The 14,024-nt window shown below is 41.8% G+C and overlaps 1 protein-coding gene across 1 annotated transcript; it reads right to left on the reverse strand.

Annotated features, from left to right (window-relative positions):
• Positions 1-3,412: 3,412 nt before the first annotated feature.
• Positions 3,413-8,617, reverse strand: LOC134534801 (endocuticle structural glycoprotein SgAbd-3-like). The gene is made up of 3 exons (XM_063373389.1): positions 8,559-8,617; positions 6,347-6,474; positions 3,413-4,870 (listed from the first exon to the last, which is right to left on the reverse strand). Exons 1-3 carry the CDS (start codon positions 8,568-8,570, stop codon positions 4,597-4,599), a joined length of 414 nt encoding a protein of 137 aa, XP_063229459.1. The 5' UTR covers positions 8,571-8,617; the 3' UTR covers positions 3,413-4,596.
• Between the last annotated feature and the right edge of the window lie 5,407 nt (positions 8,618-14,024).

A 14,024-nucleotide genomic window follows, 5' to 3' on the forward strand; every position in this document is an offset into this window, starting at 1 on the left:
AGATACCGCGGGTCTTTTTCCTTGTGAATTCTTCAGATTTGCACGTTTGTTTTGTGACCAGACACATGACTAACAGAATCTTTATTGACCGAGTTGGGCAATCCACCGCAGACTAGGCACTCAGTCTCGACCCGACAATGGAGTCTGCGGGAAAGAAACCACAGCAGAGCGAGCTCAAACGTGTTGTCCGTGCGGCGGTGATGGATTGAAATAGCTCGATCGTGGCTCAATTATAAGCAAGCAGCCACTTTGCCGTCCGTCATCTCCCTCGCGGTGTTTTAAAAGACCGCGTTTACAGAAAATTTTAAACTTGTAATTCCACTGTACGTGGAACTGTACGACACAATCCAATAACTTACAAAACACTAAAATTATTTAACCGAGATTCAACATATTTTTCTTAAAACACTGTCTTTGTTTAATATATGAAAATCACAAAGAAATAAAAAAAAGTCTAAAGATGCATATCAACGAACCAATCCCGAAAAGAAATAAATCCGTAGATTTGAATATTAAACCTAAGATAGTTACAGTTGCATGGTAAAAGCTACTGTGCATTTTGATGTGTAACATCACTTAGCTCTCGGGATACCGCATTTGGTGGTAATAACTTCGTAAATGAAACGGAAGGCGCATGTAACGGAAATGTGTAAACACGGTACTGCCATGTATGGCGGATGGTGAGAACCAAAGTTCACAAAGCCAAAGGGAAACTTTATAGTATATTAACTGTTTAAAATTCCTAGTCGGAAATCAGGTTCTAAGTGGGGGTATAGTATTTCTTAAAGTCTTGTTTTGCTTTTATGGAGTTGTTTCACTATGAAACTTTAAAATTTCGCTCTGCAAACGGGATGATTCGATAGTCGACGTAGCTGCTACGGCAGCAGTTTCTAGCGGCGGGTGCGTGAACTACGTGTGATTCGCGTTCGGAAATGTATTTGAAAAAACAATATGCGTATATTCATCACGCTGGGCATTATTTCGAGGAATTCTAAGTTATATCTCGTGTCTTGAGTTTCCTATTATAAGATGTCATGTCGCTGTTTCGACCTCTTTTTTGTTGCCCTCTCTTCCTTACTGGAGTCTCCAAGGGAATCAAAGACTGTTAAATAAAGGCTCGACATTAACTTTACTATCGGGTTTTGATTACGTTAATTTCACACGAGCCGAAGTCGTCACCCGTCCAGAACCCAAGCGCCTCGCTATCACGCCGTTTTGTAGGTCCTTCTTACCTTCGCTGTTGTTCTTCCGTGGTCGCGGCTGACTCTCGGAATGCGGGCTCCGTCGTCTCACCCCCCCCCCCCCCCCACCATAGCCACCCACAAGCCCCTTTTCGGGCGTGGCTGCCGCATTTGACACCTCGGGTCCGCGGCTGTGTTGACGAACATCGTTCCTACCCCCCCCCCCCTTTTTCCCTGCCCCTCTTCGCAACGAGGCCTGTTCGCCCGTGCGCATGCTTGCGTGTCGCGACCAAGTGTACTTGCAAAGCACGAGAACGCACGAATTTGTTCGTCACCGAGGTTTGGATGCTAAACATCACTGGTGAGTACTGAAAAACTATTTCTCTCTTTATCTATCTTTTTTTAACTCTCTTTCAAGACGTCACTGGCGTGACTACTAACGAAGGGGAAAAAAATTAAAAATCCTTTTTGAGTGGCTTATGATTATTGACTTAGTACTTTTTTTTGTCATTTACAGGTATACAGCACGTTTTCTCAGTTAAATTAATCAACGTCATGTAGCTCTATCTAGAACTTAGCATGGTTTGTTGTCATATGAAGTCTTTGACAATAAGTGTAAAATGTGTTTAACCCTCAATTAGAATGTTTAATTTTGAAGAACGCGAATGTTCATGGTTAGAGAATATGCGCAGGTACAATGTATTGTAAAAAGGTAGGGAAAAAAACATGGTAACTAAGCTATTTTTCTTTATTTTAAATTGTAATATCTGTTTACTGGATAGAAAATTATTGTTAAAACACTGCCATAATGATGTTAGTCAAAGTATTTTAATTTCCACTAGAACTTCAATAATTACTAAAACAGGCACACGCATCCATGATGCTTTAATCTTGCTCGGGTTCTGGGACTACGTGTTCGGGAGAGGTGTTTTTACGGTGGTCGCTTGAAATGAACGAATTTACACATACGCATTATATGTACTTTGCAAACAGTGTAACGGTAAACGTAAATATAATGCCAAAACTATATTTTTGATTGTATCATTTTCCGTTTTTAATTCGCTTCCAGTCATGAGCCCCAAGCCAAACATCAGTGTACGCAAAAAAAAAATCGAATGTGGATGAGAGAGGTATACAAGTTCAGGAATTAATGTGAGACATTTCTCAAACCCTAATCTAAAATAAGGTTATTTAATGGCTTATTTGTTAAAATAAATATAATTTAAATCTTAGAGACTTAAGTATCACGTTTTAAACGCTCACTTTCAAGTTTTTCTTTAATAAATTATGTATTGATGTACAAGGTTGATTGAAACACGCTAACTATGAGAGAATGGTTTGCGTTGAGGAAAACTGTATACTATTTCACACGACCTATCAAACATGTAGCGTTGTTGCAATTCCCAAGTAGCGTATCGTTATACAATATGTATTTTTGCTGAGCGAACAAAATCAGTACAGTGAAAAATATATTAGTTTTTGCTTAAACACACTCTTTGCTTTGAGCGATAACGAATTCGATTGTTGCACTGGGCATTAGCAGATTTTGTTGTACAGTAGTATACACATTATCGACCCGAAAGGAAAGTTGAATTTCCTTCTAAGGCCAGAACACAGGATGCGGAATACCTCTGTTAAAAGTACATCACTACTTACTTCCCACGTATTGGCAAGATGCCAGGGGCCACATACGAGACCATGTTGCAAGAAGTGTGCTTGTATGCGAAGTGGTAGTGAACCCTATCATCACTCCAATTTGTCATGCCTGACACCACAATGCAGTTTACAGGCTCCACGTCATGGTAGTTGCGTATAAAGATGCAGCATCAGTTCATTTCTCACCGTAAGTTAGTTTACACTTGTGTCTACTGCGGTTGTAATTTATTCCAACTAATTTTATGAATAACCGTTCTTTCATTAGAAGGGCAAGTGGTTAACTATGCATGTTTAAGCTATTATGTACCTATCATAGTCTCAGTGAATCGCGTGAAGTATAAAATGCGGAGCTATTAATCTTATGCCTTTCCGCAGAACCTGAAAGTGTAACATTTTCTCTTCTATCCGCATTTTTATACATCCTATATCAGTTAGTAGAACTCTAATGGCTTTGAGAAAAAAAACTTAAAAAGTACTTATGAGAAATATCAAACTAAGTTGCATTCACGCTACTCTGAACACTTAAATTTATGATTCAAAAATAACTGTGACGTTTCAGTAAGAGCGAAGGAGTATTTTTGAATTAAATGATGATTTATGCTACTTTCAAAACCTCACACTCAAGCTTAAAGAAGTAACAAACACTACTTATACAACAGAGTAAGTAAATACTCGAAAAATAATTACATTATTGAACTTTTACTTAACGTAAAAATAACTTATTTAGGTCTAAATAGAAAAAACGTATTGCAATGTTTTGCAAGTAAAAACGTTTAAACACAAATATCGTAAATTTGTAATAATTTCCATAAAATAGATATTTGTAGATAAATAACACATTTATACCATATGTCCATAACATAATGTACCAAATATAAAATTTGAAATATTAACTGTAAGTGTTTTGAAGTGTTGGTTCCAGGCCATTATTAAAGAGTAAATCAAACCGTTTTAGATAAGCGCATGCGCGAATACTGCTTTGTTGTTATCTGTTTTGCAGCGCGCAAGAATGGCTTTTTCGCCAGTTAGTAGAGGGTGAACATGTAAACTTTATTTGGCAACAGGATAAAACCCCTCCCCATTGAAATATCTTTATACGAGAGTGGTTAAATGTTTTTCTTAACCGTTGGATTGGTAGTAATGGTCGAGTCGACAGCTCTTTTGCCGCTGGCCTCCACGTTCACCTGACATAACGTCATGCTTTTTTTTTTCTTCCCCTTTGGGGCTAAGTAAAAGATCGTGCCTACGTATCGCAGCTACCTGATGATTTGCTAGAGTTGAAACACAGAATTTAAGAGGCGTGTTAACTAAAGTTTGGGAAGAACTGGAATTTTGGTTGGACGTGTGCTGCATAACTAAAGGTGCACATTTTGAAAAATTTGCAAAATAAAAAAAAATAGGTCAGTTTACCCCTTCAATTTGATGTATTTTTTTTTTGTTGTAAATAGTCTTATAATATAGCATTGAAACTTGAACATTATTTTATGGACACACTGTAGATTGCATAGTGAACGTAAATCGGACAGACGTTTTGTACGGTAAATAAGGTTACAGCATGTAAAAAATAACTGATTTTTTTATTGTATACTGTAAAAAAAAGATAATGAATAAAATGTGTAACATACACTGACTTTCATTTTTTTTACATTGAGAATGATGAATTTTCGTTTCGTTCGCCAGGACTCGGAGAGGCGCAGGAGACGTCCGGGTGAGTTGGGTCGGCGAGGACTGACGGCACGCAGGGGGGAGGGTGGTGAGCTCACTTGCTCTTGGGCGCAGGGGTGTCCTCCTCGGGGTGCGCGGCGTTGTAGGCCAGCGCCTCGAGGATCTTCTCCGGGATTGGGGGAGTGGTGGGGATGAAGTCGGCCTGCGGCTGGAAGCCGTTCTCGTCGGCGGTGTAGGTGAGGCTGTAGAGCACGCCGTCGATGGAGAAGGAGTAGGAGCCCTTGACGGCCTCGCCAACCTCGCCGTCGGGGCCGACGGTCTTCAGCTCGCCGGAGGCCTCCACCTTGGTGCCGTCACCGCTCTCGTAGCTGCGGGACACCACACGCGGCACATTTGGCAAACGGTCGCGTCTGACACCACGAGGACGTCACAACTCGGAATCGAACATTAAAAATTTTTCACCACGGGGCAACGGTGTTGTTGGATTACTCTTGAAGTTGCGATTGTAGTTAGTAAACATGACCTGAACCATGTGTAGAGACCCGGAAAATTCGCGGGTTCAATGACCTCCAGGATAGACTCCAATATCCTCTACACACTCGGGCAAATGCTAACTGGTCATTGGCTGCTGACTTGTGAGTCGTCTCGACTGGGTGGCCTGTGATTCGACACTTTTATGAGTGAGGGTCTCTAATTGGCCCTCAGTCCTCCAGATTAACAGTGAACTAATGACAGAAGCAGCACTAAGGTATAATTATTTGAATTTTAGCATAACACGAAATGAACCCGCGAATTTTTCGGGCTCTGACCATGTGTTATAATTAAAGTCCCAAAAATTTCGCGGATTCCTCTGGCCTCAGGATAGAATTCAAAGTTATAGGTGTGTGAGCGACCCGTGTTTACTTTCCCATTGGTTGATTTCTTATTGAGAACATTTTTTATCCTTGTTATTTGGCACTAACTGATTCGCTTACTTCTCTCCTGGCTGGACATCGTTGGCTCACGGGTCGTAGAGGGGCGTGTCCAGATAACTGCGGTCCAATCATGAACACAGTGCGACAGTGTGGAGGTTTGCATTCTAGATTTGCGACTAAATGAATCCGCGAAATTTCCGGGGCTCTAGTTATAATCCATCTCAATTTTGTTCTTGGAAAAATGGGAAACCTAATTATCCCGTAACATTAAGATATAAATGCTTCCTCAAAATATTCTAAAAAAAAGTAAACAAACAGTAAATTGTTACTGGACTCGCATTACGGGTTAGAATTCCCATCGGCCATTCCGAAATTACTCCTTACTTACTTAGTTACTTATAGCTGGCCAAGGCCGACAAATTACCCAAAAAAGATCTGTGTCCCTCTATCTTACGTACTTGTTTTTGCAGAGACTTAAAAACTCTGTCGTTGTGCCGGAAGGCCTACCAGTGGACCACATGCAAACTGATCGCTTTGGAAAGTTTGGTTTGCCATGGTGCCCAATAAGTGATCAATACCAAAGTCGAACATTTGTTTGCCAAAATAACTGGCCGAATATGTGCAGGATTGCCCACGCAGATGTAAAGTTCTTGAAGCCCATAAAATGTAATGGTCTTTTGTATGAAAGAAAGAGAAAATGAAGATTTTTTTGAGTGAGATATCGTTTGTTTCTGAACACAAGTCCTAAGTTGATAACGTGTGAATAGGCGACAGCGTCAAAACTGGTTATGCCCGTCGAGTGATATCCGACGACCGCGCAGGTCTGTCGGGACGTCGAGCACAAAAGTTGCAGTGGATCCATGGGAGCCGACGAATGGCCACTTCTGCAGGAGTCACCTGGCGCGCGGTGCGCCCTGCCGTGTCCCTCACCTGTTCTGGAACGAGCCGTCGCCGTTGACGACGTTGGACTGGGAGATGATGGGCACCGGGGTGGTGGTGGAGCCGTCAGGACCGGCAGGGGCGCCGCAGGCCAGCGCCGCCAGACAGCAGCACAGCACCTGGGGCACAGCAGTCCGTCCCACGTCACCCCCCCTCTGGCCAAGCGCTCTCACAGGCCGGGCCGCGCTACAGTCGGGGCACCCCGCACCGGCGCTTTCCCGTTTATGTTTCTCTTTGTTCGTCTGGTGTCCCGATGAAATATGCACATTGACGGCGAAAGGAAAAATTAAAATTTTGTTGGCACGCAAACTAAAGTGCTGGTCGATAAAAATTTCAATTCATGATTTAGTTTTAGAAGAAAAGAAAAACTTGTAAAGATTTTATTGCCACGCAATAATTCCACCGGAATATGATTGTAAGCTTTTAATAAAACTGACGCGAGGATGATTTATCATCAAAACAATTTTTTTTTTAACATAAATCAGCAAAACCATCGACGAAAATTTAAGTTCCAGGTTGGTTTAAAATTTTCGTTTGAAAGGGTTGAAATTTTTTTTTCATATTTACCGGGGCATAGTCTCCATAAAAGTAAACAGCCCATTGCCCCGGAAAGTCTATGGCCACCTCTGCTTACAGCAGAGATTGCAAGGTAGGCATTTCGAGAACTTTTAAGGGCACAGAGTGGTTGCCCAGGTGATGCGAAGTCCACTGCAATCTTGGATGTTCCCTCGTCTTAAGCCTGGTGTGCTTAAACGTGCATCGATAAAATTTCTCGGATTTATTTTCCACTCCAGTCGGGACAAAAAACTGTTCTATTAATACTCAAGCTCGTTCACCGCTACCGCAAGTAGAGGCTTCCCATCCTTAGGTGTGGGTTGCGCATCGTGTAATGGGGGTCAGTGCATCTTCTTGTTGTTGATTATTTGCTCAGGTTATGTCCAGGGCGCGTCAATCACCAAAGGTTTTTCATATCTAACTACTCTACCGAATTGATCTCATAGATGATCTCAGGTTATTTGCGGTCACGGTCTTGGCAATCATGGCTCTCGAAGCTGCGTCAACCCAACATACTGTGAGCCCTCGGTCACTGATTGTCAACCTGATAATGCTGACTGCGATGTGCAGTGGAACTTAGGCTAACCCGAATACCGCGACGTGGTTTCAAATCTAAAGTTAAGTGTGAGAACACATATAGTTGGTTCGTATCATAAAAAAATATTCTGGTAGCCTCAACCTCATGTTTGGATTCATATGCGATGTTCGATTTTAAGTTTTTCGGTAATTCCTGATTCTTTTAATGAAACATTTTAAAAACATAACTTCAAAAGTTAGTTCTATGCATTATCAGCTGTGGAAACATAGAAAATAAACTTTCAGAGGGAAAACCTGACGAAATTAGTCAACAAAGTGTTTAAATCATAACTTAAGAACACATTCTACATTTTAGATCAGGTGACTCAAACAAATATTCTTTTGTATAGTTATATCATGTGTACTAACCGTGACTCTAATCAACACTCTATTGACACGTAAAATATTAAGTGTCTCCGAAAACTATTGCATGAACTCTCTATAAAGGCCCTACTAGGCATTCACATGGGCCTTACCTCGAGGTTTGGAAAAAAATGAAAGGTGATCACAGACTTTCAGCAGATAATTTTTGTATTAATCAAACGAAATCAGTCACTGCACTGTATTCATAACTACGTTTTACAATATCGCTTACATACTCTAGTTAGCCACGAGAAAATTTTGAATGGGGCATATGCTTGGCAAGTTATCCCACTCACCTACTTCGATGGTGCTAAAAGATTTCAACGACGCCTGAAATGATAAATAGGGGAATTTAACTTCGTTGAATTAATATAGTTTATCGAAGATGAACATAGCTGTCATTTAATTTGATGTATATTATATTGTGACAGTAAACATGATGGTGTAAAATGTGCTAAAGTAGGCTACATGTGAAAAAAACGAACTACAACCCAGTTATTGTACCTCTGTGAGATAAAGGCGAAATTTTAAACCAATGCTGAGATCAGGGTGGACCTACCGTCGTCTGAGAAATACTATAAACTCTAGAGAGCGATGCAGGGATCGCGTTGTCACGTGACAGCCGTCGGGAGAGCTCGGAAACGAGTGACACCAATTGTTCTCGGGGAAGACCCGAGCTGCATTGCAGAGAACACTAGCGAATACTCACGATCTTGATCATGTTGGTAGTTTTGCCGCGGTGGACTTGGTTCGCCAGGTGGGAGACTTGTGCCTCTAGGACGTCAACTGCGGGCGTATATATACCGGGGGCGCCTCGCATGCTCGCTGGGTCTGACTGTGGTGGTGGGAGGTTCGACGCCGACGCTCATGTTTGCCCTCGGCAATTAGCACTTCGCCAGTGACAACACCGGGCTCCCGCGAGGTAGGCTGATGTGTTGCCTCACCGCCGGCCCGCGGCGCGCGCGCACAATCGGGCCCGAGGTGATAACGAGCCAGCCTCCGAGTCGAGCCCGCCGGCTGCCCCCGCCTTGGAGGGGAGTTAGCAACCCCCGAGGACGTCGGCGAATGATTTCCGGGTGTGGATGCTGGATGAACTGTTTCACGCGATGGGTTACTAGAGAACGTTTACTCTAGGTGCACGAAGATACAGTTATGGGGTCGTCCATTAATCACGTGATGTTTTTTTTTTTTTAGCAAATTTTTAACCCCCCCCTCCTCCCCGAGTGATTTTAAGTGAGGTTTCAGACTTACCCCCCCCCCCCCCATAAACCACGTGTATTTTTTTGGTACAAAATATTTTTAAAAAATTTCAGAATATCATCTTTAAATATAGGTATAATCTAATTTAATTCTGGAAAATTAAGCACAGTGATAAAAATGTCCAGACACACATTAAGGTTGCAGGTTTATTCTCGCTGGCATAAAAATAATAATAAAAGGAAAGGCTTACGTGTCGTTTACGCATGTGTATTCGGCGCCAAAAAAAATCACAGTCTTTACTGGCGACTGGCAAGCCAAGCCGAGCCGGGTGGTTCATTTTGCGGCGGGCGGGGATATTGTTGCCTGGCTAAGGCGAGTCAAGGTCACGCGTCGCTTTTCGGTTTAGAAGAAATCGGGCGAAAAAATAAATACACGTGATATCTCTGTGATATTTCGTGATTTTTCCCTCCCCCCTCCTCCCACCCCATTGCGAGCCTCACTTGATTAATGGAGGATCCCTATGGTAAAGTGATGAAGAGCAGCTGGGGGAGAGGAGATCGGTGGAACAAAATGCTGTCGTTGACGGGGAACGAGTCCCTTAGAGCAGTGGTTCCCCAAACTTTTTCAGCTGGCGACCCACCTTTCCTTACAGGAATACCTCCACGGTCTATCGGTCCATGTATCATCGTATCCCTTACTTATGTCTTACATAATTTACCATCAAATATTGCAAATATATATACATATATATGATTTTTTTTTAAGATACCGATTGGTTATTGATAAACAATTTGTGTTCTGATTTGAAAATGGTTGACAAAACATAAGCAATTTGTTGCAAAACAGTTATTTATTTAACAATAGATATGTGTTTGCACACAATTCGATTTGTTTAGGTTTTTCTTATCTTTTACTGATGGTTTATTCGATGGTTTCTGATAGTTTTAGGGTTGAGTCGCAACCCACCTGTAACCCTTCCGCGACCCACTAGTGGGTCGCGACCCACCGTTTGGGAACCGCTGCCTTAGAGAGAATAAGTCAGAGACACTTGTTAGGGATGGGGTAGTGAGGAAGAAACCGAGTGAAAATACTGTAATTAAAACTGTACTTATGAATGAAATATAAACTGTCGTCAATTAAGTTAAATACCAAAAAAGGGATCATAGTTTCCCTTATTTTCTATAGTTTCTGACACTGAGCCATGAGACATCCACTGCTTAAAACCACGGATTAGAAAGAAGTCTCATCTCAAAAGAAGTATGTATATGAAGTGAAACGGGATATATTCAATCAACAAAAATGAGATGAGTAATTTATAAATTTTGCAAGATTCTGATCACTTAATGTCTTAAAGATTTTTCTCTCCCTAAAATTCGTTTTATTGAAAAATTCGAAGAACATTTACCAGGATCCTGCAAAAAATACCTTCATCAACTTCCCATCAAATGGAGTGATCTTTGGAAATGAATAAGTAGTTCATTTTACAAAGTTTTCTATGCATATTTCAACCAAATATATACACAGAGCTTAGATACAGTCCATCAGTGGCATGAGTTGCATAATGTATTCGACCTTGTTGTTACAGATCAATACCAAGCCACGAGTTTCATAACAGATTTGACCTTGCTTTCAAGTTACGTAATTAAGATGTCTTACTTAAGTTTCTTAGCATGCTAGAGTTAGATGAATACTATAAAAAGAGTCATATTTAGACAGCGAATGATGCAAATTAGGTTATGAGCCCTACGTAAATTTATTCTATTAAAATTGAGCGTGACTTAAACTACTTATATATTATTGATAAAACCATTAAAATATTATTAAAAAAGATTAAATCCAAGTAAGTTACGTCTAAATTTAACGTTTTTCCTCTAGTGCTCATATGAGTAGAAATATCTAGAAGTATAGAAATTAAAATTTAAAGAATGAAATTATTGAGAAAATTATATATTATAATCATGAGCACTTTTACTTGGTAGGTCAGAATAGTAAAAATGATTCAGATGGATTGGTCAATTAGGTTTTTGTCTACTTTGGCATAATCAAAAATATTTGTTAGTATAATTAATTAAATTTATGTCTTATTTGAAGGAGTAATGTTTAAGTAAAGAAAAATTAAATAGAGGCGAAAATAAATTAAAGTGGTTGTCCACCCGAATACTGAATAGTCTGTGAAAGCCGCTATAAATCTTACAATTTTATGCAAATAAGGAATTAATTTCATAGCTATGTAGGCATCTATAAAAATTAAAGTTTTGTTATTGTTAAATTAAAATCCAATTTAAATGCGGTTGACAACTGTATATATATATATATCAATGGTACAGAACCTGAAAAAAATGGCCTCGACCTTTATTATCTCAGGCTGATTATAATCGACTTGGGATTGGAAACACACATAAATACATTGTTTTCATGTAGTTTTTTTTTAATCCCAGACCTACAAGTATGACTTAGTAGAGCGAGAAAAACTGTGAATACAGCAAAATATAAAATATAGAAAACTGTAACGTCGACCAAGTTACGATTTTTACAAAACCACGTAACTTAGAAAAAATGTATACACAAGAAGATGCTCGGGTGTTTTTGATGTGTAACATCTTAGCTATCATTATACGGCTATTTGGTAAGAGTAATTTCGTGAATGGACCAGAAATGTAACCAAAGTGCTGCCATCTGTGGCGAATGACGTGAACCAAAGTTCACAAAGCCAAAGGGTAACTTTCGAGTATGAATTTTTTTGAAATGAAATTTAACAAAAGGACAGTATTTTAATAACATTCAATGGAAAAATCATACCCAAAGCCGGGGTTTAGTACTTTTTCAAGTCTTTTTCGCGTTTATCGGAGTAATTATATTATAAAGTTTAAAATCTCGTCTTGCAAATCGAATGATTCAATCTTCGACGTAGCTGTTCCGGCAACGAATTCTAGCGGCGACTGCGGAAACTACGTGTGATTCGCGTCAAGAAAAGTAGTCAAAAACACGATCTGATATATATATATATATTTATGATGTTCGGCATTATTTTAAAGAATTCTACGTTAAATTTGGTGTCTAAATTTTTCTAGCTGACGTTCACTTGCATTTATTTCTAAGTCGACATAGAAGCGAAACGGAAAAGTAGAAAACGCGTCACAGATTTTCTCGAAGGGCAAAAAAGTCGATGGCGACGTGCCGAGGGCAACAGATCGAGAGAGAGAGAGACTCGTTGTGGCTAACATCCGAAAAACCTGTGAAAGACGTCGACGACCGAGAACACAGCGTCCCCAGATGTCGCCCATCTCTACTGCAGAGACCACGAGCCTTTTGTGCAGAGTGGAAACGGAGTGTTTGAGGGGGGGGGGGGGGGAAAGTCGACCTTGGTTCGGGACCAGACTGGTCGGAATGTCAGTGCCCCCGGCACCGGACATCGCCTCCTCCCCTCACCCCCCCCCCCTCCCCAAACCAAAGGTTTCATCAGGGGCTCATCCCTCAGCGGTCCAGCCGGTCAAGGAAAGAAGAAGCGAGATTATATCGCACCTCGCCCTGCTCGGACCTGTGCATCTCTCTCTCTCTCTCTTTCCCATCGAGTTGAAGGCGGAGGACGAGAATAAAATCGCCGGGAAAGGGAATGAGAACGAAAGTTTCCAAGACCGAGATACGTTGCTGCAGCATTCGTACAACTCGATTGCGAAGAAGTAGGGCTTCCATTACGCAACCAAGAGCAAGGACTATCTGTCAAATCCGTCCGTTGTCCGCATATGCGAACGATTGGCGGGAACGATAATTTTTTTTTGTTATTTTTAGCGAGATGATTTTGTGAAGAATTAATCCAGAGTAAGTTGATATGGAAGTGCGAGCTAATAACAGATTAAGCACTGCAGGATTATGAAGTGTGTGCGGCCTTCCATTTCGAAAACAGTGCTGAAGTTATCAAGTAAGCTCAATTGGAAAAAAATGTTGGGGTAAGGGAACAACTTACGCGGGCATGCATTTTCGTGTCATCGTGCAAGCACAGAAACACGGTCGAAAACCCCACGGTCGGCGCGCCGTTTTCCAAGTTGCGGTTGTCTTCGGTGGTGACTATGTTGGGATGGGTAGCCTCAACCTCTAGTCATAGCATCGCCTTAACTAATGAGGACAACGCCGGGCGTAACCCTGCCTCAGTTGCATCCTCAATTGCATGTATGGGACCAGAAATGGTGAATTGGCTGAATCTTCGGGCAACAGAAATTGCGTTTGAAACCTTTCTGGGGGGTTCGACTGCTGAGCCTCGGTGTCTCGGTCCCAAAGGGCCCCATAGTGAATGGATCAGGCCTATGGTAATGGAAATGACTGATAATGGCGCCGGCGTGTTCGGGGGCATCCGGGCTTAAAAAAAGAGCTGTAAACTTCTCGACTAGGTGTGATACGTTTCCCTTGTCCAGCGGTCGGGGGAGGTACCGAGGTAACCCCGAGGCGCTCCAGCCCACGCACGACAGGACTGTCATGTCTAACCAGGGCTTTCTTCGGTCGCAGCCGGATGAATCCAGGTACGTCCTGGCCTTAACCTGCTGTAAACATGTCGGGCCGAGGAACGGAAGATCGGAGGGTAGTCCGAGAAGACGAGGACATCCATTGGAGTGATTCTGAAGAGTGGCGGTCGGCTAGCTTGTTGGCATACGGTTTCATGCCGTATAGACGCCAAGTTGGTAGTATTACGGGAATAATCCATTAAATATTGAATGGTGTCCCTCTGAGGTTTTCTCCCAGGCCCAGGATTCTGATTGGGTAGGACTCGTACTTGGTAGTGGTGATCGCTTGGAGCAGGCTCCAAGGGTTCCTTAGCCTGATGCGGAGTCGACGTGGTGAGCGACGACACAGCTCCGGTACTAGCCCGGACAGCTAGCAGAGGTTGGATAGGCCTCCACCGGACCATGAGTTTACTGGGTGTTTTGAGGGTCCCAGTGTGGTGTGGGAGATCGGGGAAGTCGCCAGCAGTGCTGATAAAGTC

This window comes from Bacillus rossius, chromosome 8 (genome assembly GCF_032445375.1).
Source record: "Bacillus rossius redtenbacheri isolate Brsri chromosome 8, Brsri_v3, whole genome shotgun sequence".
In the NCBI taxonomy this organism is placed as follows: Eukaryota; Metazoa; Arthropoda; class Insecta; order Phasmatodea; family Bacillidae; genus Bacillus; species Bacillus rossius.

Excerpts from the sequence above, each read along its gene's own strand:
- LOC134534801 (XM_063373389.1), bottom strand. Across the intron at positions 4,871-6,346 it reads GACGGCTCGTTCCAGAACAG|CTACGAGAGCGGTGACGGCA; the intron begins GTGAGGGACACG and ends GGTGTCCCGCAG.